The 20,394-nt window shown below is 69.1% G+C and overlaps 6 protein-coding genes across 7 annotated transcripts; 2 read left to right on the top strand and 4 right to left on the bottom strand.

Moving 5' to 3' along the window:
• Positions 1-1,620: 1,620 nt before the first annotated feature.
• Positions 1,621-3,262, bottom strand: LOC309685094 (ferritin, higher subunit-like). Its single transcript, XM_082500901.1, has 4 exons — positions 3,019-3,262; positions 2,679-2,825; positions 2,245-2,370; positions 1,621-1,947 (listed from the first exon to the last, which is right to left on the bottom strand). Exons 1-4 carry the CDS (start codon positions 3,118-3,120, stop codon positions 1,771-1,773), a joined length of 552 nt encoding a protein of 183 aa, XP_082357027.1. The 5' UTR covers positions 3,121-3,262; the 3' UTR covers positions 1,621-1,770.
• Positions 3,263-3,814: 552 nt separating this feature from the next.
• Positions 3,815-5,337, bottom strand: LOC309685087 (uncharacterized protein). Of its 2 annotated transcripts, XM_082500893.1 has the most exons (6): positions 5,151-5,337; positions 4,903-4,954; positions 4,661-4,819; positions 4,439-4,570; positions 4,215-4,313; positions 3,815-4,131 (listed from the first exon to the last, which is right to left on the bottom strand). In XM_082500893.1, the coding sequence occupies exons 1-6, from the start codon at positions 5,260-5,262 to the stop codon at positions 4,059-4,061; spliced, it is 627 nt and encodes a 208-aa protein (XP_082357019.1). In that variant the 5' UTR covers positions 5,263-5,337; the 3' UTR covers positions 3,815-4,058. The 2 variants fall into 2 exon arrangements, with proteins under 2 accessions (XP_082357019.1, XP_082357018.1); XM_082500892.1 differs by having other exon boundaries at positions 4,903-5,337.
• A 567-nt stretch (positions 5,338-5,904) lies between these two features.
• LOC309685093 (apoptosis regulator BAX-like) lies at positions 5,905-8,432 on the bottom strand (the record flags this gene model as incomplete). The annotated part of the gene is given in 8 exon segments (XM_082500900.1): positions 5,905-6,441; positions 6,806-6,910; positions 6,989-7,124; positions 7,212-7,308; positions 7,311-7,372; positions 7,699-7,747; positions 7,886-8,214; positions 8,347-8,432. Coding segments are annotated over 8 exon segments (966 nt in total). The 3' UTR covers positions 5,905-6,339.
• A 2,128-nt stretch (positions 8,433-10,560) lies between these two features.
• On the top strand, positions 10,561-13,505 carry LOC309685092 (leukocyte antigen CD37-like; the record flags this gene model as incomplete). Its single annotated transcript, XM_082500899.1, has 9 exons — positions 10,561-10,717; positions 10,837-10,904; positions 11,144-11,333; positions 11,426-11,550; positions 11,820-11,894; positions 12,019-12,123; positions 12,218-12,409; positions 12,560-12,643; positions 13,396-13,505. 9 exons carry the CDS (start codon positions 10,561-10,563, stop codon positions 13,471-13,473), a joined length of 1,074 nt encoding a protein of 357 aa, XP_082357025.1. The 3' UTR covers positions 13,474-13,505.
• Positions 13,506-15,515: 2,010 nt separating this feature from the next.
• LOC309685096 (uncharacterized protein) lies at positions 15,516-17,691 on the top strand. Its single transcript, XM_082500905.1, has 9 exons — positions 15,516-15,545; positions 15,640-15,690; positions 15,784-15,861; positions 16,078-16,134; positions 16,266-16,325; positions 16,494-16,558; positions 17,098-17,173; positions 17,248-17,360; positions 17,473-17,691. The coding sequence occupies exons 3-9, from the start codon at positions 15,814-15,816 to the stop codon at positions 17,663-17,665; spliced, it is 612 nt and encodes a 203-aa protein (XP_082357031.1). The 5' UTR covers positions 15,516-15,545; positions 15,640-15,690; positions 15,784-15,813; the 3' UTR covers positions 17,666-17,691.
• A 218-nt stretch (positions 17,692-17,909) lies between these two features.
• LOC309685091 (fms-related tyrosine kinase 3 ligand-like) lies at positions 17,910-20,216 on the bottom strand (the record flags this gene model as incomplete). The annotated part of the gene is given in 9 exon segments (XM_082500898.1): positions 17,910-18,042; positions 18,137-18,210; positions 18,380-18,546; positions 18,767-18,899; positions 19,185-19,328; positions 19,482-19,535; positions 19,846-19,916; positions 19,919-19,946; positions 20,187-20,216. Coding segments are annotated over 8 exon segments (666 nt in total). The 3' UTR covers positions 17,910-18,042; positions 18,137-18,171.
• Positions 20,217-20,394: the final 178 nt, after the last annotated feature.

The raw sequence follows: 20,394 nt of genomic DNA, 5'->3' as shown, positions 1-20,394 counted from the left end.
GACGCGATCCGACGAATCGAAGCACGGCTCCCGCACTGTGATTGGTCCGCCCTCCCGCCCATCGGCCCCGGAGCGGTTGCCATGGGGAAGAGGCACCTGAGGCGGCGCGGGGCCGTTGCCGGGGCGACGGGGAGGTGCGGCCGGGCCTGACGAAAAGGGGGAGGATTCACCAAAACCCGGCGTTTGCTTCTTAAAAACTTTAGACATTTGTGTGCCACAGCACTAAATAAACCGGTTGCGCAGCCCGCCCCCCCCCGCAGCGCTCCCTGGGGCCAGGCACTTCGAAGGGGGACGCGGCTCCCGCAGCTCGGGGGGCACCAGCCAGCAATTGCGGGGGGGGGCGGCAGGCACGGCCCTAGGGGTGACGGGGGAGACTCCGGGGCAGCGCTGGCGAGGCGCCCGACGTCTGCGCCTGCCGGGGGCGCCCGCCTGCTTCCCCTCTCGCCTTCCGTCCGCGCTCGGGTAAGCCCCGGGGGCTGCCCGGAGCCGGCTCGCCTCCAGCGCACCGGCAGGCTGCCGCAGCGGGCAGTTTGAAGCTTGACGCCCCGCCAACCCCCGGGCCGCCAGCGGGCAGGAGACACCCCCGCCCCCGGCGAAGGGTTTCGTTCGTCTCCCCGGTGCTTCTGGCTCCCCGCTGCCGCCGGGGACGGCGCCCGGTAACCGCCCGTGCGGGGGCGGCGCTGCACCACCGCGCCTCGGCCACGAGAGTACAGCAGCAGCGGCGGCGAGAACGAGGCGGGGCAGGGAGGGGCAAGGAGGCGGGGCCGGGTAAGGAGGCGGGGCCGAAGGGGCGGGGCGAAATGGGATAGGAAGCAGGCCCGAGGAATGGCGCATGTTTTCCCCGAATTGTTTGTTGTTTTTTTTTTTTTCTTGCTTTCCCATAACATTCAGTTTCGCGGCTTTTCAGCGCTTTTCCACAACATAAAAATGTGACTTTAACTTTTGGGGTTTTTTTCGCATGAAAACAGGGGCAAGGTTTGCTTTCCAACTGCACCAATCCAGGCAGATTTTGTTACCCCCCCCTCCCAAATTATGATTTTTTTTTTTTTTCTCCCCCAAACCAGCAGCTTCCACTCTGGGTGCATGGCCCAACAGGGGAAAGCATGGTGCGAGGGGGGCTGCAGGGGTGGCCTTGAAGGAACGATGGAGTTCAAGGAAGTCCTGCAATGTGACCAGAGATGCAGGAGTGGTCCCAAAGAGACAAAGGGGGGGGACACCCCCCCACTGTCCCCGGGGACACAGCATGGCCGATGGAACCACGATGCACAGCACGCAGCGCAGAGCGACACGGCTGCCCGCAGGCCATGGCAGCGACCGGCACCCCCTAGCCCACCATGTGTCCCCACTGCCTGGGACCTGGGGGCTGCACACCACACACCCCCCCACCCCGTAGTATTCTCCCGGGGGTGCTGGTTGCAGGGGGGTGCCCCCCACCAGTGCTGAGCCATGTCCGTCCATCCATCTGCACATCCTCCCGTGTCACCCTGGGGGTCACCCCCGTGGCCAGGGGGCAGGCACCCCGTTCCCCCCAGGATGGGCACGACCCCCGAGCCAGCCCTCAGAGCACCAGGCGGGGGGAAGCAGGACCCCCGGGGTTGGCATTCAAAGGCGACAGACAGGGAGGCAACAACAGACCCTTTATTGGAGTCATGCTGGGGGGAAGACCCCCAGCAGGTGAGCCCCCTTGGATGGGGCAGGAGGGGTTACAGGGTCTGGGGGAGGGGGGGAGCCCTGGGAGGGGGGTCCCAGGGGGCCGCCCGTGGGGGTTGTTCAGCTGCGCTCCTCCAGACTGAGGCGGTCAAAGAGGTACTCGCCGAGGCCGCTGGGGGCACCCCCCGGCTCCCCGGCCCCCCTAGCCAGGCGCCGCAGGTTGGTGATGTGGTCTCCCAGCAATTTGATGGCCTTAACCTGCTCGTCCAGGTAGTGGGACTCAAGGAAGTCGCAGAGCTAAGAGGGAAAAGGGCATCAGCCAGGGCTGGGGAGGGGCCGCAGGACGGGGACAGAGGGCTGGGGAGGGGACCTCGGGGGGGGCAGGGACCCCCAGGGGCCACTGGAGACCCAAGGGAGGTACAAGGGTAAGGCCCGCAAGTCCAGGCAGAGACGCTGGACGGGCAGGGGACCGGGGACGGGGACACTCGGGGACGGGGACAAGACCCCAAGGGATGCACACGGGAAAAGGAAGGGGGCTGCCCCCAGCAGTGTCTCGAGAGGAAGACCCTGTAGGGGAGTGGGGGTGTGACTCACATGGGGGTCCCCCTTCTCAGAGGCCAGGCGGTGCAGGTCCAGCAGCGCCTGGTTCACCGACTTCTCCAGCTGCAGCGCCGCCTCCAGCGCCTCCAGTGCCGAGCCCCAGGTGTCACGCTCCGGCTTCTGGGGAGGGGGACAAGGACAGTCAACCCGGGGAGGGGGACATCCCCCGTGCAGCCAAGGCACCCCAACGCAGCCCAGGCAACCCACCCCCCATAGCCATGCCCCCCTGTTCAGCGCAGGCACCCCCAAGCACGTGTGCCCCCCCCCCCCCCGCCCCGCAGCCCGGGCACCCCAACGCAGCCCAGGCAACCCCCATAGTTGTGCCCCCCAAACACGTGCGACTCCCCCAGCACACCCTGGGCACTGCTATGCAGCCCGGGCCCCCCAACACGGCTGTGACCCGCCCAGAACGCGGCGCAGACCCCCACCTTGACGTCGTTCAGCAGCACGCGGCCACCGCGGCGCGTCTGGAGACGCAGCAGCCCCTCGGCATGTTCCCGTTCCTCCTTGGACTGCTCCAGGAAGAAATGTCCCAACCGGGGCAGTGCCACATCATCCCGCTCGAAGTAGAATGCCTGCAGGACGGGAGGTCAGGGGGGGGGCACCGCGGGTACCCCCCCAGCCCCAGCTCCACCCAAGACAACCCCCGACCCCTCCCGCCACCCTCCCCTTATCTCGCCCTCGCAGGCGGCACCGCCAACCAGTTCCAGGGAGGATGGCCCCAAGGGAGACGGGGCGCAGGGGGGTCCCACGGCCCCCAGCCCTTACCATGGAGAGGTAGACATAGGAGGCATGGAGCTCCATGTTGGCCATACGGTTGACGGCGGCCTCGCAGTCGCGGTGGTAGTTCTGGCGGATCTGGGAGTCCATGGCGGGCGGTTGGACGGGTGGATGCAGTGGCGGGATGGACAGGCGGACGGACGGACGGACGGCGGGGCGGGAGCAGGCCGGTTCCGTTCAAGCACTGTTGAAGCGAGAACGCGGCTCTGCCCGCACAAAGCCCGGCGGGAGGTTTATATGGTGCCACCAGTGGGCGGGGAGAGGGGACCAGGCTGCGGGGCTGCACCTCCCCCACCCCCCGGGATGGGGACCCAGGGATGGGGGGGGGGGGGGGGAGAGGATGGAGGGGGAGGGGGTCACCCCTGCCTGCCCCACACCAGGAACCCAGTATGCCCCCCCCAAAACTTCGGGAAGGGACCTCATCAACCCCCCACACCCCCCCCGGAAAGACCCAGGGCTATGCGGGGGGAGGGGGGGGGGGCGGGGCGGCCTTGGCCCTTGTCCCCGTTTGTCACACGGTCCGAGTCAGCATGACTGGGCAGGAGCGGGAGGGGGGGGGTCCAACCCCTGTTCCCCCCACCCCGGGAAGAGATGAGGGCTGCCCGGGGAGGGGGTAGCGGCTCAAGGGTACATATTTCCCCCGCCCCCCCCCCCCGCCCCCCGGCTCTGGGGCACAAGGAGCCTGGGCTGGACTGGGGGGAGGAGGAGAGGAGGGGACTTGTTTGGAGGGGGGGGGGGGGGTCAGTCCTGGTCCTGACCCAGTTGGTGAGGCTGCAATCGCTTGTTAATTGGAGTTTAATGAACGGGGGTTATGATGGGGGGGGGGGTGTCAGGGTGGTATAAGGGGCAAAGGAGCTGATTCAGCCTAAAATAAAAGGGGTGGGGCATAAAAGAGGAACTCGGCCCCAAGGAGGTGCTGACTCAGCACATCCACTGCTCCAGGAACAGGGGGGGCTCGGAAGGGCTGGGGGGTTGGGCTGGGGCGGCGTAGCCCCCACCCCACAGGGACCAGCTCCTCCCTTCAGCCTTTACTTCTCAGGGCTCCCCACGGCATGGGGGTCCCAACTCGGCTGCAGTGGGGGTGTAGCTGAGGATGGAGCCCTGCAAGGAGAGAAGGGGGGGGTCAGCAGGGTAGCCCCAGAAACAAACACACACCCCCGCCATGGGGCTAAGCCCCCGCTCACCCAGCCACCCTGCTGCTGGATCCAGGCGGCGATCCGGCGCTGCAGGAAGGACACAGCCCAGTCCAGGATGGTCCGGAGGGGGTTGTTGCCCCACAGTGCCTGTGGGGACCCCGGTGTCCATCAGCCTCAGCCTCCCCCTCCCCACCCACGGCTGCCCACAGGACCCTGCCATCCGGGCCCCCTCCAGGGGACACAGGCACCCGGACACCCCCCCCCCGACCCACCTGCTTGACCACCCGGTAGGTGAAGTAGAAGAAGACGACGACGCGGCCCCAGTTGATGCCATCCTGGAAGAGCTGGTTGGAGACCTCCGCCAGGCGGGCAGGGGGTCACAGCCGGCCAGGGCCTTCACCAGGCTGGGGGGGGGGGGGAGACACAGGGGCGGGGGTGAGGCTTGGGGGGGTGGGTTGGTTGGGGGGGGCTGTGGGGCACCTCGGGGGTCTCACCTGTCCATCTCGGGGTCCTGGCTCAGGCGGCCCCAGACGCGCAGGGTGGCTCCCTGCAGTGTGGCCACAGCGGTCTCTTCCCCTGCCTCGCCCCCCAGCTCCTCGGGGGGCACCTGCCGGGGCAGCCCCCTCTCCTGCTCCAGCAGGGTGAGGACAAACCTGGGATGGAGGGGGGGGGGCAGTTAGGAAGGGGCGCAGGCAGGCCCCCACAGCCCCCCGGCAGGGAGAACCCCTCAACTCACCCCCGGAGCAGGGCACCCCCGATCCGCACGATGCAGGAGATGCTCTTGGCGCCTGGGGGGACACAGTGGAGAGAACGAGGGGGGTCCACCATCCTCACCCAGCCCCACAGATGCCCCCCCCCCCAGACGGGGCCCAGGCATCCAGTCCCCCCCCTCCCCCCCACCAGCCACGTGGCTAAAGTGAAATGAAAGTAAAAGTGGCCCTGCCCTGCCCCCCCACCCCCCTCCTGCCCCCCCACTCCCTGTACCTGCCTCCTGTGCGGCATCCAGGAGCCCCCCACCCTCCTGCCCCTCCATCCCGCAACCCCGGGACCCACAGGACTCCCCAACACCTGGGTGTCCCCGTCCCCCCCCCGCCATGGGCGGAGCGAGACAGGGTGACACAGTGACACTCCTTTGGGGATCCCCAAGGGGGTTTCGGGGGGGACCGGGGTGGGTGACAACAGCCAGAGTACAGCGTGGGAGGGGGGGGGACACGCCCCGACACGAAGCATCACGTCAGCTCCGTTTCCCCTTTATTTCCAGACATCAAAATACCCGATACAAAAACAAGGTACAAAAAGGAGGAAAAAAAAAAAAAGGAAAACCAGAGGGGGGGGGGGGGGGGGCACCCCCCACGACATCATTTCATGACATCACCCCCAGAGCACCGACTGGGGGGAGGGAGGGGTGGTCATTCTGCCCCCACCCTGGGGCAGATCCTTGGGGACACTGATTGCGAAGTGGGGACCTCCGAAACCGGGGGTGAGGGGAGGGGGGTGTAAACGGGGTGGGGGGGTACGGCCCCCCCCACCCTGAAAGCCACCACCAGGGAGGGGCCTTCACCCCGGGGAGGGGGGTATTGCACCTGGGGGGGCCTTTCTCAGGGCAGGGAGCCCCCAATAAATACCCGACCTGCAGCCATGGCTGCAACCCTCCCCCCGCCCTCCCCCCCCAGCCCCACTTTTGGGGGTCACAGAGACACACACGCCTCCCCCCCATATCGGGGAGGCGGGGCTGGGACCTCAGGACCCCACCCAAAGCACCCACAAGTCCTGGGGTCAAACCGCTCCAAGGCCAGGGCTGCACTGGGGGGGGGACCCCAGCACCGGGACTGGGGGGGTGTGGGGTGTGTGAAGCTGTGTGCCCTCCCCCAAATCCAGAGGGATCCCAGCCGTGGCCCCTGGGCACGTTTGCCCACCACTGTCACAGGAAGGTCTGGGGAGGGGGGGGCACAGCTGCCCTGGGGGAGGGAGGGTCCCCCCAGCTCAGCCCCCCCCTGAAGTTCACGTCGAGCCCTAACAAAGTCCTGTTTGTTAAAAAGTGCCCCCCCCCGGAAGGCACAGCGCCCAAGGGGCCGGACGGAGGGGTCGGCACCATCCGTGCTGGCAGGGGCCAGTCCTGGGGGGTGGGTGGGGGGGTTGGTTTAGGCTGTGCCCCCCCCTCCCCCAAAAAAGTCTACGACATCTTCCAGATGGTAAGCGAGGCCGTGAGGACGCCGGCGGCGAAGATGGTGATGGTCTGCCAAGTCGGGGTGCCGAAGTAGGAGAGGAGCCCTTCCTGGGGGGGAGGTAGGGGGGGGAAGGAGGGGGCATAGCCATATGTCAGGGTCCCCCACCGCAGGCAGAACCAGACCCCTGCACCCCTCCCCGCGGCAGAAAATGCGTTGGTGAGAAGCAGAACAGGGGCTACGGGGGAGGCGGCAGCCAGGAGGTGGGGTGAGGAGGTCTTCCTTCCCCCCCCCCCCCCCCCCCCCCCCCCCCCCCCCCCCCCCCCCCCCCCAGCCAAGCAGCACAAACGCAATTAAAACCTTCGGGTCAAAAGTCTTTGGGAGAGAAAATCAGCACAGGCCTCCCATGCGGCACATGGGGGGATCCGAAATGGGGCTCAGCCCACCCGTCCCCCCGTGCCCCCCAGGACTCACCCATCCTCCCTGGGCCTGGATCCAAGCCAGGACGTGCTCCCGCATGTACTCCATGGTCCATCCCAGGATGGTCCGGACCAGCTCGGGGACTTTGGTGCAGAGTGCCTGCAGAGACAGGGAAGGAGGTCAGAGGGGGCTTGGGGGGGGCTCGGGGGGTGCTCAGGAGAGGTGCACAGGGCCCACCTTCAGCACCAGTTTGCAGGCGAAGTAGAAGAGGGCAACAACGCGGCCCCAGTTGAAGGTGCCGTCAGCAAACATCTCTGCAGCCACGCGGAAGAAGAGCTCCTTGGGGGCATGGCACCCCACCTGCTCGATCATCCTGGGGGGCGTCGGTGGGGCTGGTTAGCACGGGGAGGGCAGCAGCAGGGGGGGACACCCCCCTCCCCTCCCGGCACCCCCCACCCACCTCTGCAGCTCCGTGTTGCTGTCGAGCTCGTCCCCGATGCGGCGCAGGCACTCGCTCAGGCGCTTGGTGTCAGGGCTGCTGGGCTGCGGCCCCCCAGCTCCGCCTGGCTCAGGGCCACTGCCTGCGCGTCCCCGCAGCGCTCCACGCGGTCCCGGATGAACCTGGGGGGGGCAGGAGGGACCCCCGGAGTTCTGGAGAGCCGCCTGAGGGCCCCCCCCCCCGCCCAAAGCCCCTGCCACTCGGGGGGCTCCCCCAGACCCCCACCAGACCCCCTGCCAGCCGAGGGGATCCCCCAAGCCACAAACCCCCACACACCCCCCCAAGGACCCTGCTAGCAAAGGGGGCTCCCACAGGCCCCCCCCCCGTTCTCCCGGTAACCCCCCACGCACACTCCCCTGCCAGTCGGGGGGATACCCCAGGCCCCCGCACCCCCCGCCCGTTCTCCCGGCGGGCCCCCCCCCCAACCCCCGACCCCCCCCCCACTCACCCCCGCAGCAGGATCGCCCCCGTCCGCATGATCTGGTCCGACGAGGCCCCTGCGGAGAAGGAGCGGGGGTGGAGGGGGGGGGCGCTGAACAGGAGGAAGCGGGGATCGGGCCCGGGCACGCACAGGCCGCGCCCCCCCCCCCGTAGGCCCCCGGGGGTCCCACCCGCCCGCTCGTCCCCCAACTCACCGCCGCCCCCCGGGGGCGGGTCGGGCTCTCGGCCGCCGGAGCCGCCGCCGCCGCCGCCGCCCCCCCCCGCTTCCCCGCCACCGCCGCCGCCGCTGCCGCCACCACCGCCGCCGCCCCGCTGGGCCGCCGCCGCCGCCGCCATCGCCGCCCGCACCACGTGGTCCGGGGCGCCGGCGTCACGTGACACCCGCGGCGGGAAGGAGCGGCTGACCGACCGCGCCCCGGTCACGTGGGGCCACGAAGGGGCCGGAGGGAGATTCGGGGGGTTTCGGGGGGGGTCCGGAGGCGGCAGAGTGGCCGTGTAGCCGTCGGAGGTGGCCACCGAGCAGCTGCCGGGGCGAAGGGCGGCGGCAGCACGAAGCCCCCGGCGCTGGAGGAGGGGCCGAGAGGGCGGTTTGGGGGGGGATCGCCCCCATCCCTAACCCCCTCCCGCCCGTTGTGACTCCCCCCACCCGCCGTACCGGCGGCGCAGGGCGGGCGAGGCTTCGAGCGGAGGTGTGAGGACGGCCCGGGGGGTGCCTGACAGGGCGCCCAGCCCCAGCAGCATGAGGAAGAGGAGGGGACCCCCCCGGCGCCCCGCTCTGCCCGACCCACCGGGACCCCCCCCAAACTCTGCCTGACCCACCGGGACCCCCCCCCCCCATCGGGGTGCACTCGGGCTGGGGGGTGGGCGCACAGCAGATCATGGCAGGGCTGGGGCGCCCCGAGACCCCTCCGCCGGGCTCCCCGGGGGGGTCGGGGCAGCTCTGCCGGGGGGGGGGGGGGGGGGTGCTGGAGGGAGCGGGAGAGGTGGAGGGGGCTCCAGGCAGTGACGCAGTGCAGTGCCACAAACCTGGAGAGGGACACATCAGACCGGGGGACGCGTGGGACCACCCACCCCCCACCCCCCCACAAGTGTCCCCCCGATGCCACCTCTCCCACGGCGGCAGAGTGAGTCCCTGAGGGTGCGCTGAGCCCCCCCCCAGCACTGCCCTGAAAGCCCCCGGCACCCCGGGCTGCGTCCCCCGCAGCGTGGCCAGCGGGGCGAGGGGGGGTTCTGCCCCTCTGCGCCTCTCTGCTCTGGGGAGACCCCCCCGCAGTGCTGCCTCCAGCTCGGGGGGTCCCCACAGCAGAAGGCCCTGGAGCTGTTGGAGCGGGGCCGGAGGGGGCCCCGGAGATGCTGGGAGGGCTGGAGCCCCTCTGCTGGGAGAGGTGGGGGGGGGTCAGCCTGGAGAGGAGAAGGCTCCGGGGAGACCTCAGAGCCCCTTCCAGTGCCTAAAGGGGCTCCGGGAGAGCTGCGGAGGCCTTTGACCGCTCCGACCTCGTTGATTTGCCACCTCCCAGGAGGAGGTTGTCACCTCTGTATCTTCTGCTTTGGGCTTCTTGCGCTGGCGGAACTGAAAACGCCCGGACTGAGGGAAAACACTGTCAAAACATCTGTGTGCTACCAACTCTTTTCTGAACACTCAAACCCCAAACGCAGCTGGGGAAATTACGAAGAAAATTAACGTGGCCTAAAGGCTTCAGCAAATCTACCCACTCACGCTAAGTACAGCTGAGACAGCATAAATCACACCGTATTACAACCCGGAGTAATTTATTCTAATTAAATCTTACTCATTTAAGACAAACAACTACCGTTGCTCAACCCCAGGCAGCTGGCCAGCCCGACGCAGGGTGGGGACCGATGCTCCGCTGGATGCCGGCGCTGCCCCCGGAAGAAGAACGGTTTGAAGAACCCCTACAATTTATTGTCATTTAGACAATTATTCTGTCACCCGATGACCCCTCCGCACGTGGGAAGGGGAATCGGGAAACACATGGAAACCCAAGGGCTGAAATAGAAAAGATTTCATGGAATAAGACTAAATAATTGGCATTAAATAGAGTAAGACTAAATAATTGGCATTAAATAGAATAAGACTAAATAATTGGCATTAAATAGAATAAGACTAAATAATTGGCATTAAATAGAATAAGACTAAATAATTAACATTAATAACACTAAAGAACCAATACCGATCCTGATACGGATATAAAATACGCGAGCATTATACTCGGGGTCTGGTGCCGGGGCGAGAAGTTCGCAGGATCACAGCGCGTCACATCCGAGAAAAACTCCTCAGCAAACTTTCTAATTTATATTGAGTGTGACGATCACAGTACGAAATCGCCCCATCGTCCAACTGGGCTGCAGCGCCCGCGTCTGCCTCCCCCTCGTCCCCCACACCGGGTGAGCTCGAAAACACCGACACCTCGAAACCCGCGCCCAGAGCCACCGGCGGAGAAAATATTTTCACAAATTCAGCCTTCTAAAAGTGCAGTTTTCCCAAGCGTTAGAAGAGACCTTAACTGAAAAAATAAAGTTACTGAAACTAACCCTGTGTCGTCGCTCAAACCAGGACACTCCCCCCAGTCCCACAGCCCCCCCAGCTCTGCAACCCCTGGCCTGCAGCCCCCCCAGAATGCAGCCCCCCCATCCCTCACAGCCCCCCCCCCCCGCAGCCCCCCCTCCGGGGTCCACCGTGTGCCACCGCCCAGAGGCATCGCCCCCAGACCCCCCCTCCCTCCCCGCCGCCACGCCCGGGGGGGCCCCCAACACCCGGGACAGGGTCTCCCCGGTGCATCGTCCCAACCATCCGCCGGGACGATGCGCGGGGAGGGGGGGCTGTCGTTAAACCTTCCCAGGGCGGGCGATGGGGGTCCCGTCGGCAGGAGGGGGGGTGCCCGGCCAAGGGGGGGCGCAGAGCCGCCCGTCCCCGGTGCCGCCCCACGCGGGACGCGCCCCGCGGAGCTTCCGCCGCCCCGACACGGAGCCGGGGACGGGGCCGTCCCCGGGAGACGACGACGCAGGTACGCGGGGGGACGGGGGGAGCTGGGGACGGGGGGGGACGGGGGCGCTTCGCCCCCCCGAAAGGGCCGCATCGGGCCACGGGTGGGCGCTGACCCCATGTTCCCCCCCCTGGGCGCAGACATGAACCCCAAAAACTGCCTCGGCTTCGCCAAGTGCTTCCTCTTCCTCTTCAACCTCTTCTTCTTCGTGAGTGGGGCGGGGGGCTGGGGGGGACATGGGGGCATGGGGGGGACGGGGGACACATGGGGGTATAGCGGGGACATGTGGGGACATGGGGTATGGGGGGACAAGGGGGTACAGGGGGGATGTGGGGACACAGAGTACAGGGGGGACATGGGGTACGGGGGGGACACAGGGCTGGGGGGGGGCCATGGGTGCGGGGGGGACTTGGGGCCCCATCCCTGCTTTGTGGTGGGCACTGGTTGGGGGCCAACGATCTCCTGGCACCTGTGGGAGCCGTGGGGCCAGGCAGACCCCAGAGCCCCCCCTCGGGGTACCCCCACTCTCTGACCTGGGCCGGGACCCCCCCCGGCCCCCCCCAGGCCCTGGGCAGCCTCCTCCTCGCCTTCGGCCTCTGGGTCCTCTTCGACCGGCAGAGCTTCGCCGCCGTGCTGGGTAAGGGACCCCCCAGCCGCGGGGACCCCCGAGCTGTGGGGTGCCCCCCCCCCCGAGCCGTGGGGTGCCCTGACCCCCGCTCCCCCCCCCAGGGTCACCGCTGTACAGCCTGCGGATCTGGTCCTACACCTTCTCGGGGGTCGGCACGCTGACGATGCTGGTGGGCTTCCTGGGGTGCCTGGGCGCCCTCAAGGAGATCAAGGCCATGCTGCTGCTGGTGAGGGGGGTGGGGGGGGGATGGGGGGGCCTGGGGGGGGGGTGGAGGGGTGCAGAGAGAGGGGGGGGCTCTGTTGCAACATCCTGGGGCGACCGCGGGGCCACGTGGCCCCACCACATCCTCTGTGTGTTGGGCAGAGGGGGGGGATGGGGGGGGGGGGGACACGACAGGGGGACGGTGTTGGCCCCTCTGCACCCCCCTGGTGTCATGGGGCTGGGGGAGGGTGTGTGGGGGTCTGGCTGAACACCCCCCCATCCCCCCACCCCCAGTATTTTGGGATCCTGCTGCTGCTCTTCACTGCCCAGATCACGGTGGGGGTCATCGTCTACACGCAGCGTGTCACTGTGAGTGCGCCGCTGGCACCAGGGGGGGGGACATGATGCTGGCGCCGGGGGGGGACACATGGGGTGACGCTGGCACCATGGGGTGCTGCGCTCACCCCCCCACACACCCCCACCCCCCCCACAGCTGGCCACCAAAGTGGCCACCGACGTGCAGGAGCTGATCCGGGGGTACCCGGCCCAGGGGCCACACGGGGACCCCCACGAGAGCTGGGACGCCATCCAGCAGCAGGTGAGGCCCCACAGGGCACGGGGGGGGCCTCCCCAGCCCCATGGCTGCCCCACCGCTCTGCCCCACAGCTGCCCCACTGACGCCCTGCACCCAGCTCGGCTGCTGTGGCTGGAACGGACCCCAGGACTGGGAGCACCCAGACGGCCCCCCCAGGGATGGGGACAGGGACAGGGCCATCGCCTGCTCCTGCCTCCCGGCACCGGCGCCCAACAGCACCCACGGCCCCCCCCGGGCTTTGCCCCACGGCCGCTGCCCCATGGCTGCCCCCCAGGACATCTTCCCCAGGGTGAGGCACAGGGTTCTCAGCACGGGGGGGGGGGGGGGGGAATCAGGGGGGATCTGGTCCTCTGGGGGAGGGCAGAGTGACAATGGGGGGCAGCTCGTGGCCTGGGGGCTCCCAGCGGCCCCCCCCCGGTTGCCACCCTCCTCCCCGCAGGGCTGCGCCGAGGGCGTGCAGGTGTGGCTGGCCGAGAACCTGGTCACCATCGTGGGGGTCTGCCTGGGCATCGGCCTGATGGAGGTGGGGGGGCTGCCGTGGGGCTGGGGGGGGGGGGGAAGAGAGCTGGGGGGCAGCCCGGGGGCTGCGGGGCCATGGGGCGGGTTGGGGAGGGGGTGGAGTTCACGGGGCATGGGGCAGTGTGGGGGGCACGGGGTAGTGGGGGGTCTGTGGGGCAGCTGAGGGGGGGGCCTGTGGGGTGGTGTGGTGGAGCCGTGGGGTGATGGAGGTCAGTTGGGAGGGGCTGGGGGGGCATGGGGTGGTTTGGGGGCTGCGGGGCAGCCGGGGGGGGGGCCTGGGATGGTGTGGGGGTTGGGGGGGGGCATGGGGGGCTGGGGGGCTGGGGGGGGCATGGGGTGGTTTGGGGGCTGCGGGGCAGCCGGGGGGGGGGCCTGGGATGGTGTGGGGGCTGGGGGGGGCATGGGGTGCTGGGGGGGCTGGGGGGGGCATGGGGTGGTTCGGGGGCTGCGGGGCAGCCGGGGGGGGACCTGGGATGGTGTGGGGGCTGGGGGGGGCATGGGGGCTACGGGGCAGCGGGGGGGGGGCCTGGGATGGTGTGGGGGCTGGGGGGGGCATGGGGGCTATGGGAGGGGGCATGGGGGGCTATGGGGCAGCGGGGGGGGCATGGGGTGGTGTAGGGAAGCGGGGGGGGGCATGGGGGCTATGGGGGGGGCATGGGGGGCTATGGGGCAGCAGGGGGGGGCATGGGGTGGTGTAGGGAAGCGGGGGGGGGGGCGCTGTGGGGCGGGGGGGCCATGTCTCACCCTCTCCCGCAGCTCTGTCTGCTGATGCTGTCGATGTTCCTGGTCCGGAATATGGACCCCGACTACGAGAAGCTGCTGCGCGGGCTCTGAGGGGGGGTCGGGGGGTGTCATCGCACTGTCGCTCAATAAACCTCCCCCCGGGGGGGTGGGGGGCGCGGCCCCCTCGTGCCGCACGCGCTCGCCCCGCCCCTTTTCTGTGGCAGCAACGTCTCGCGCCGCACCCCGCCCCTTCGCGCCCCCCCCCACACCCCCTCCCGGGGCCTGTGAGGAGAGAGCGGCCCCCGCGGTCCCCCCACGGCCTCTGGTGTCCCTCCCTGTCCCCCCCATTGCCCCCCTCGTCCCCCCGGCCCGGCCCTGGGTGACACCCGTGGCCTCGTCCCCCCTCCCGCCCCCATCCCCCCTCGCCCCGGTGCCCCAGGGCTGAGGGGAACCCCCATCACCCCCCCACCCCCCCATCATGGCTGCCCAGGGCCCTGCAGCCCCCCCACCCCGCGCCCCCGAGGAGGCCGCTCCGGCAGAGACCCCGCAGGAATCGCTGCAAAGTGGGTCCCGGATGGCAGGTGACGCCGGGGGGGGGACAGACGGACACACACACACACACAGACGGCGACTTCCCCATAACCTCTCCCACTGCCCCCCCCCAGCACAGGGCAGTGTGGCTGCAGAGGAGTTTGTCCTTCAACGCGCCTTTGCCACCTGCGACGCCGAGCACACAGGTAGCGGAGGGACTGCAGCCCCCCTGACCCACAGCGTCCCCCACACCGGAGGGGAAACCGGTCTGGTGGGGGTGTCCCTTCCCCCAGGGGGCATTGGAACCCCATGGGGTTCGGGGTCCCTTTGGACACGGCACGTTCCACAGTTCTCATGGGCGCTGGTGGCATGGAAAGCCACTGGCAACCCGGGCTGCGCCCCCCACAGCGCGGCCAGCGGGGCGAGGGTTCTGCCCCTCTGTACCGCTCTGGGGAGAAGAGAAGGCTCCACAGAGACCTCAGAACCCCTTCCAGTCCCCAAAGGGGCTGCAGGAGAGCTGGGGAGGGCCTCTTGATCAGGGAGGGGAGCGATGGGACGAGGGGGAATGGTTTTACGCTGACGGGGAATTTAGGGGAGATGTCGGGGAGAAATTCTTCCCCGTGAGGGCGGTGAGCCCCTGGCGCAGGGTGCCCCGAGAAGCTGTGGCTGCCCCATCCCTGGAGGTGTTCACAGCCAGGTTTACCAGGGCTTGGAGCATCGTGGAGTCACAGATTGGTTTGGGTTGGACCCCAAAGCTCACCCAGTTCCACCCCCTGCCATGGACTGGGACACCTCCCACCAGACCAGGTCACTCCCAGCCCCGTCCATGGCGGGGGGTCAGACTGGGTGGTCTTCGTGGTCCCTCCCAACCCAAACCGTTCTGACTGCACGTGGAGCCAGTCACCAGCCACGGGTGACAGCGCAGACCCCTCACACACACCCCCCAGACCCGCTGCCCACCCTGTGCTGCAGGGATGGTGTCGGCGCGGGTGGTCGTTGAGTACCTGCAGGAGCTGGCTGGGCAGAGCGGCGAGCAGGGAAGGCTGCAGGCGCTGCACCGCATGCTGGACCCCGCAGCAGCAGGCGCAGCACTGGATTTGCCCACGTTCCGCGCTGTCGCCAGGGAGTGGATGGCGGCGCGACAGCAGGAGGGGTCAGTGGCTGGGGACGTTGTGCCCAGTACCAGCCGTGCTCTGTACCGGGGGTCCCGGTGATGGCCCCAACCCGGCAGCACATCCCATCCCTCGCAGCACCGAAGCCGCCGGCCTGCGCAGCCGTGCCGAGCAGCTGGCCGCCCGGAATGCCAAGCTGCAGCGGGACGCCGAGGCAGCTGAGGAGCTCAACGCCCGCCTGGCCGAAGAGATGGCGCAGCTCAAGGCTCAGCTCCGGAGGTGCGGCACCAGCGCTGGGCTGGGAGCTTCCCTGAGCATCCCGGGGTGCGGGGGCAGGCGGCGGGTGCCGGGGTGGGTGCTCACCCCCAGGGATGGGGACGATTGGGGCTGCTGGAGCACCTGCGTCTGGCTGTGCCCGGTAGCACCCAGCAGGCACTGGAGCAAGCCAGAGGTGCCGCTGAGGAGCTGGAGGACATGAAGGCCATGGTGGAGGAGCTGCAGGAGCAGAACGGCGAGCTGCGTCGGCAGGCACACCAGCTGGTGAGATGCCCCATCTCCTCACTCCCAACTGCTGCCCATGTGCCAAGCCGGCACGCCAGCACACGTCGCGTATCCCCACACCTTCCCTCCACAGGAAAAGGAGCAGCGGTGCCTGAGCTCACGAGCCGATGGCCTCCAGGAGGAGGTGAGGACAATGCCGGAGTCTGTGGGGAAGGGGGATTTTGCCCTGGCGGTGCCAGGGGTCCTTCTGACCGCCATCCCCTTTTACCCCACACAGAACCAGCGGCTGCGCACCGAGGGCAGCGGGATGAGGGAGCGGATCCAGGTGCTGGCAGCCGAGACGGCAGACCTCGAGGTAAGCGGCAGCAGCCACGACACCCGGGCAATGCCGAGAGCTTCATTAGGCATTAACAAGGCGGGTGTCTGTCCCCCATGCCGGCAGCAAGCACCCAGGGGACACCAGAGGGTCAGGCACTGCCCGTAATGGGGCGGCCCCATCCTCGCCGGCACTGTGCCACCACACGGCCACTGGCACATGTCCCGGCTAATGTAGCCACTTCCCTCTGCCCAGGCCCAGCTCTGCCACTGCACCTTACTCCTCTCCTCCCGTGATGCCACCCTGGCCCAGGTGAGCGTTGACCAGGGCTGGCATAGCTCTGGCCACCACCACCACCACGTCACCAGCTCTGGGGCCACCCTGCAGCCCCCTCCCACTGCCAGAGCCCCCCAAGACCCCTCAGCGCTCTCCCTGTGCCACAGGCAGAGCAGCGCGTGGAGGAGCTGACGGCGACGCTGGAGGAGTACGACAGGGTGGTGCAGGTATGGCGTCCCCAGCCCCATCGTGCCCCCCGACCCCTCTTGGCCACAGCAGCCCTGCGGCCAAGGCCCCCCAGACCACAGGCAGAGCCCCGAGGTGGCCGCCCTCTCTGGGGACCCACAGACCCCCACCATGGTGGGAGAGCACCCTGAGCCCTCTCCTCCCCCCAGGAGCTGCGGCTGGAGAAGACACAGCTCCGCGAGGAGCTGCACCGGGTGCAGGACGCCAGGGCCACGTATGTCCGAGCCAGGAGGGACATGTGGGTGGGACACCGCTGGCACACGTAGCCCGGTTCCAGCTCCTCGGTGATAGGAAGCACCAGCTATGTTGCACGGCATCCTGCTGGCCCAGCACCAAAAGCCTTAAGTGCAAGAAAAAGGGGAAAACCAGTGAAAACTGGGACTGGCAGAAAGTGGGGCGACCCTTAGTCGCACTGCTGCCGGCAGCATGCCATGGCACACCGCGGCAGGAGGTGCTGGGGGGCAGTGGGAGCCGGGGCACCGTGGCCTCTGCCCCTTGGCCAGAACTGGCTCTGCTGGTCAGACGGGGAGTGGGGGGCAGGACGTGGGCACCCAGCTGTGGCATGGACCTTTGGGTGCCACAGCCTTGTTTGGAAGCGCACGGTGCCACCAGCTGTGGCTTCTCCCAGGGCTCCTGTGGGGCCGGTTCCTGCCCGTCTGTGGCTTCTCCCTGTCACCATAGCCCACTGCGGGGCCTGGCGCCCCTCCCTGGGAACTGCCCGGCAGCATCTCACACCTCCTCTTCCTCACACAGGTGGCTGTGGTGCCCCCTCGGCGAGACCGACGCCACAGCGCAGCCACTCAGCGCCGAGATCGAGGCGACGTGCCAGGTAAGGGTGGGGGGCAAGGGGGCTCTGGGGCTGCGCACACTGGCTACTGACCCACGTCCCACGGCTCTGCCCAGGAGATGGTGGAAGCAGAGAAGGAGGAGGACGCAGCGACGGTGGCACCCGGAGCCTCGGTGGAGGATGGTGAGGAGCTGGCTGAGCCACGGCAGCACCTGGGTGCCAGCGAGAGGTAGGGCCGGGAGCCATCCTCGGCACATGCTTGGCGCGGAGCACGTCCCCACTCCCTGGCCACCAGCTCGCAGCCCTGCGGCTGACAGATCCCCCCCTCTCCCTCCTGGCAGGCTGCCGCGAGCACTGGTGACACCGCCATGGCCGCGGGCACTGGTGGCCCTGCTGCTGCTGGTGGCACTGGTGCTGCTGGTGGCACTGGTGGCCCTGCTCTGCCTCCTGCCCCGCCGCTGGCTGGGGCCGCCCCACGGCAGAGCTGCCTGGCCACAGCTCCAGCTGCGGTACCGGGGACCCCCACCCCTGTGAGACCCCCAACTCAATAAAGGTCTGTTGCGCACAATGGCTTCTGTCTGCTGTGGCTTTCCCAGTCCATCCCAGTCCCTCCAGTTCCTTCCAGGCCCCCTCCGCCTCTCACCCATCCATCCCAGTCCCCACAGCAGGTCCAGGGGGTTTTGGGGTGCTTCAGGTTTCCCCCCCCGCCCCCTCCTCCCCCCCCCAAACGAGGCTCAGAGTCACTGTCTCAACATCAACTTTATGGCCCCGAGGGGGGGCGGGGGTGGCAGCAGGACAGTTCTGTGGCTTGAGGGGTCCGATCCCCCCCCACAGTGTCCCCCCATGCTTCCAGGAGGGGTCCGGGGGGTCTCCATCTCTCCCGCTGCCCCAATCCTGTGACACCGGTCAGCCTGCACGGGGGAAATGGTGGTGGTGAGGACCCGTGTTTCTGGGAGCCCCTCGATCCCACCCCCCCACCCCTCCCGGGACCCCCCCCCCCCATACCTGCATCCATCTATCGGTGTCTCCCGCTCGGCCGCTCAGGTCCCACTCTCGGACACCGGTGTCCCCCACAGGGGCTGGGGGAGGGTAAGAGGGGGCGCTCAGCACCCCCCAGTGCTCCCAGTGCCCCCTCCCCTCCTCCCCAGCGCTCCCAGTACCCCCCCATGCCCCCCAGTGCCCACTGTGCCCCACACCACTGCTCCCAGTGCCCCCCCCATGCCCCCCAGTGCTCCCAGTAACCCCCACCTGGGCACAGCACCGCTTCCAGAGGAGCCAGACCGCGACTGCCAGGCCCAGGCCCCCCCCGAGCCCCCCCAGCAGCACCAGCCCGTGGACGCTGGGGGGGTCCAGGGGGTCCAGCCTGGAGGCCGGGGTCTCCCCATGCTGCACCGGGAGGGCGGTCAGGAGGGAACCTGGGGGGGAGACGGGGATCGGAGCAGTCCTGGGGGGGCTCTGGGGTGGTCCCCAGGGGTCGGAGGGTCCAGGGAGGGGCCGCAGGGACATACCCCCTTGCTTGGGGGGGGCTACACGAGCTGGGGGTCCTGGGAAGACCCCCACAGAGCACAAGGCCCTGGAGGGTTTTGGGGGGTCCCTGAGGGACAGGGAGTCCCCGGGGGGATCCAGGGGTGATACCTGGGCGGCAGCGCAGTTGGGCGCAGCCAGGGAAGTGGGGGGGTCGCCCCTGGAGCCCCCCCAGGTGCTGCACGAGGGCCCCCAACAGCCGCGACACATTCACCGTCTCCAGCTGGACACAGTCCTGGGGGTCCTGTGGGGGGTGTGGTGTCACAGGAGCCCCCAAACCACCCTGGGACACCCCAGGGCCCCACACAGAGACCCCCCCGAGTTATGCTGGATCCTCCCAAGAGCCCCCAGAACCCTGCAGGATCCCTAGAGCCCACCCCAAGACCCCCCCGAGCCCTGCAGGGTCCCCAGACACCCCCCCCCCGGACCCCCCAGCACCTCCCAATCTGCTCTCAGAACCCCAGAGCCCCCCCAGCTCCTCCTCATCCCCAAAGAGACACCCCCCACACTCCCCGGGACCCCCACTCACGTGGATATGGCACTCGGCCACGAAGGCGATGTGGGCGGCCACATCCCGGAGCCGGGGGGCCAGCGCCCCCCCCGCCACCCCCACCATGCGCCCCAGTGCCACTGCCCCGAAGTGCAGCCCCCAGAGATCGTAACAGTGGCTGTCCTGGGGGGGGGGGAGATGGGTCAGGAGTTTGAGGGGTCACGGTAGTGTTGGGGTGCAGGGGGGAGTTTGGGGTCAGGAGGGTGGGGGGGACACATGGGGGGGTGAGAGTTGGGGGTCAGGGGGATGGGGGGGGCCAGGGGGGGTCTTGCTCACCGGCTCCAGGTTGCTGGGCATCGCCACGGGGTAGTCCAACATCAGCCACGGGGTCTGCGGGACCGGGGCAGGGTTAGGGGGTCCCCAAAGGGATCCGGGGGGGTCGGAGGGCTCAGGGACCCCAGAGGATCTGAGGGGGGGAGTGGGGAGGTGTCAGGGGGGACCCGGGGTGGGGCTTTCCCCGGGAACTGTAGGGGTTTGGAGGGGGGGGTGGGGCCCTCTCGGGGATTTTGGGGGGGTCCCAGGGAAGTTGGGTACGGGGGGTATCTCACGAGGGCGTCTATGTGGGGGGGGGGGGGTTCAAGGGGTTGGGGGGATCCGCCGGGGGGGGGGGGGTGGGCGGAGGTTGTGGGGGGGGTCTCACCAGGGCGTCGACGTGAGTGCTGAAGGTGCTGCTGACGGGGTTGAAGTCGAAGGAGCAGCAGCCGCCGGGGGGGGCACGGCCAGGAGGAGCAGGAGGGGGACCTGGGGGGGCACCGGGGGGGTGGGGGGACCTGGGGGGGCAGGGGGGTCTCACGGGGGTCTCGGGGGGGGGGCCAGGGCCGAGGGAGGGGGCTATGGGGGGGCCCCGGGGGGGAAAAGCGGGGTCGGAGGTGGGGGAGGGTGAGTTGGGGGGGGGAGGGCGAGTGGTGGTGGGGGGGCGAGGGGTCTGGAGGGGCCACAGGAGGGAGGGCGGGGGGGGCGGCCGGGGGGGTCCCCACTTACCACAGCGCAGCCGGGGGGCTGCGGGTCCATGTCGGGGCCGAGCTGGGGCGGGATCGGCCGAGGGGAGGGGGGGGAACGGGGACCCGGGACCCCCCCCGCCCCGGGAGACACCCCTCCGGGATCCCCCCCCCCCAGGGGCTGCGGCGGAGCCGCCGCCGAAAGCGAAAGCGGCGCCGGAGCTGAGCAGGGACACGTCCGGTGGGGGACG

Source organism: Vanellus vanellus (genome assembly GCF_965231255.1).
Source record: "Vanellus vanellus genome assembly, contig: HAP1_SCAFFOLD_908, whole genome shotgun sequence".
Classification (NCBI taxonomy): Eukaryota; Metazoa; Chordata; class Aves; order Charadriiformes; family Charadriidae; genus Vanellus; species Vanellus vanellus.
This window is presented reverse-complemented; position numbering and strand designations above follow the sequence as displayed.

Excerpts from the sequence above, each read along its gene's own strand:
- LOC309685094 (XM_082500901.1), bottom strand. The coding sequence starts at position 3,120 with ATGGACTCCCAGATCCGCCAGAACTACCACCGCGACTGCGAGGCCGCC. Across the intron at positions 2,371-2,678 it reads TGCTGCTGAACGACGTCAAG|AAGCCGGAGCGTGACACCTG; the intron begins GTGGGGGTCTGC and ends CCCCCTCCCCAG. Across the intron at positions 1,948-2,244 it reads CTGAGAAGGGGGACCCCCAT|CTCTGCGACTTCCTTGAGTC; the intron begins GTGAGTCACACC and ends TTTCCCTCTTAG.
- LOC309685087 (XM_082500892.1), bottom strand. The coding sequence starts at position 5,168 with ATGCCGCACAGGAGGCAGGTACAGGGAGTGGGGGGGCAGGAGGGGGGT. Across the intron at positions 4,314-4,438 it reads CCTACCGGGTGGTCAAGCAG|GCACTGTGGGGCAACAACCC; the intron begins GTGGGTCGGGGG and ends GGGTCCCCACAG. Across the intron at positions 4,132-4,214 it reads TCCAGCAGCAGGGTGGCTGG|GGCTCCATCCTCAGCTACAC; the intron begins GTGAGCGGGGGC and ends CTCTCCTTGCAG.
- LOC309685096 (XM_082500905.1), top strand. The coding sequence starts at position 15,814 with ATGAGGGAGCGGATCCAGGTGCTGGCAGCCGAGACGGCAGACCTCGAG. Across the intron at positions 16,326-16,493 it reads AGTACGACAGGGTGGTGCAG|GAGCTGCGGCTGGAGAAGAC; the intron begins GTATGGCGTCCC and ends TCCTCCCCCCAG. Across the intron at positions 16,559-17,097 it reads GTGCAGGACGCCAGGGCCAC|GTGGCTGTGGTGCCCCCTCG; the intron begins GTATGTCCGAGC and ends TTCCTCACACAG.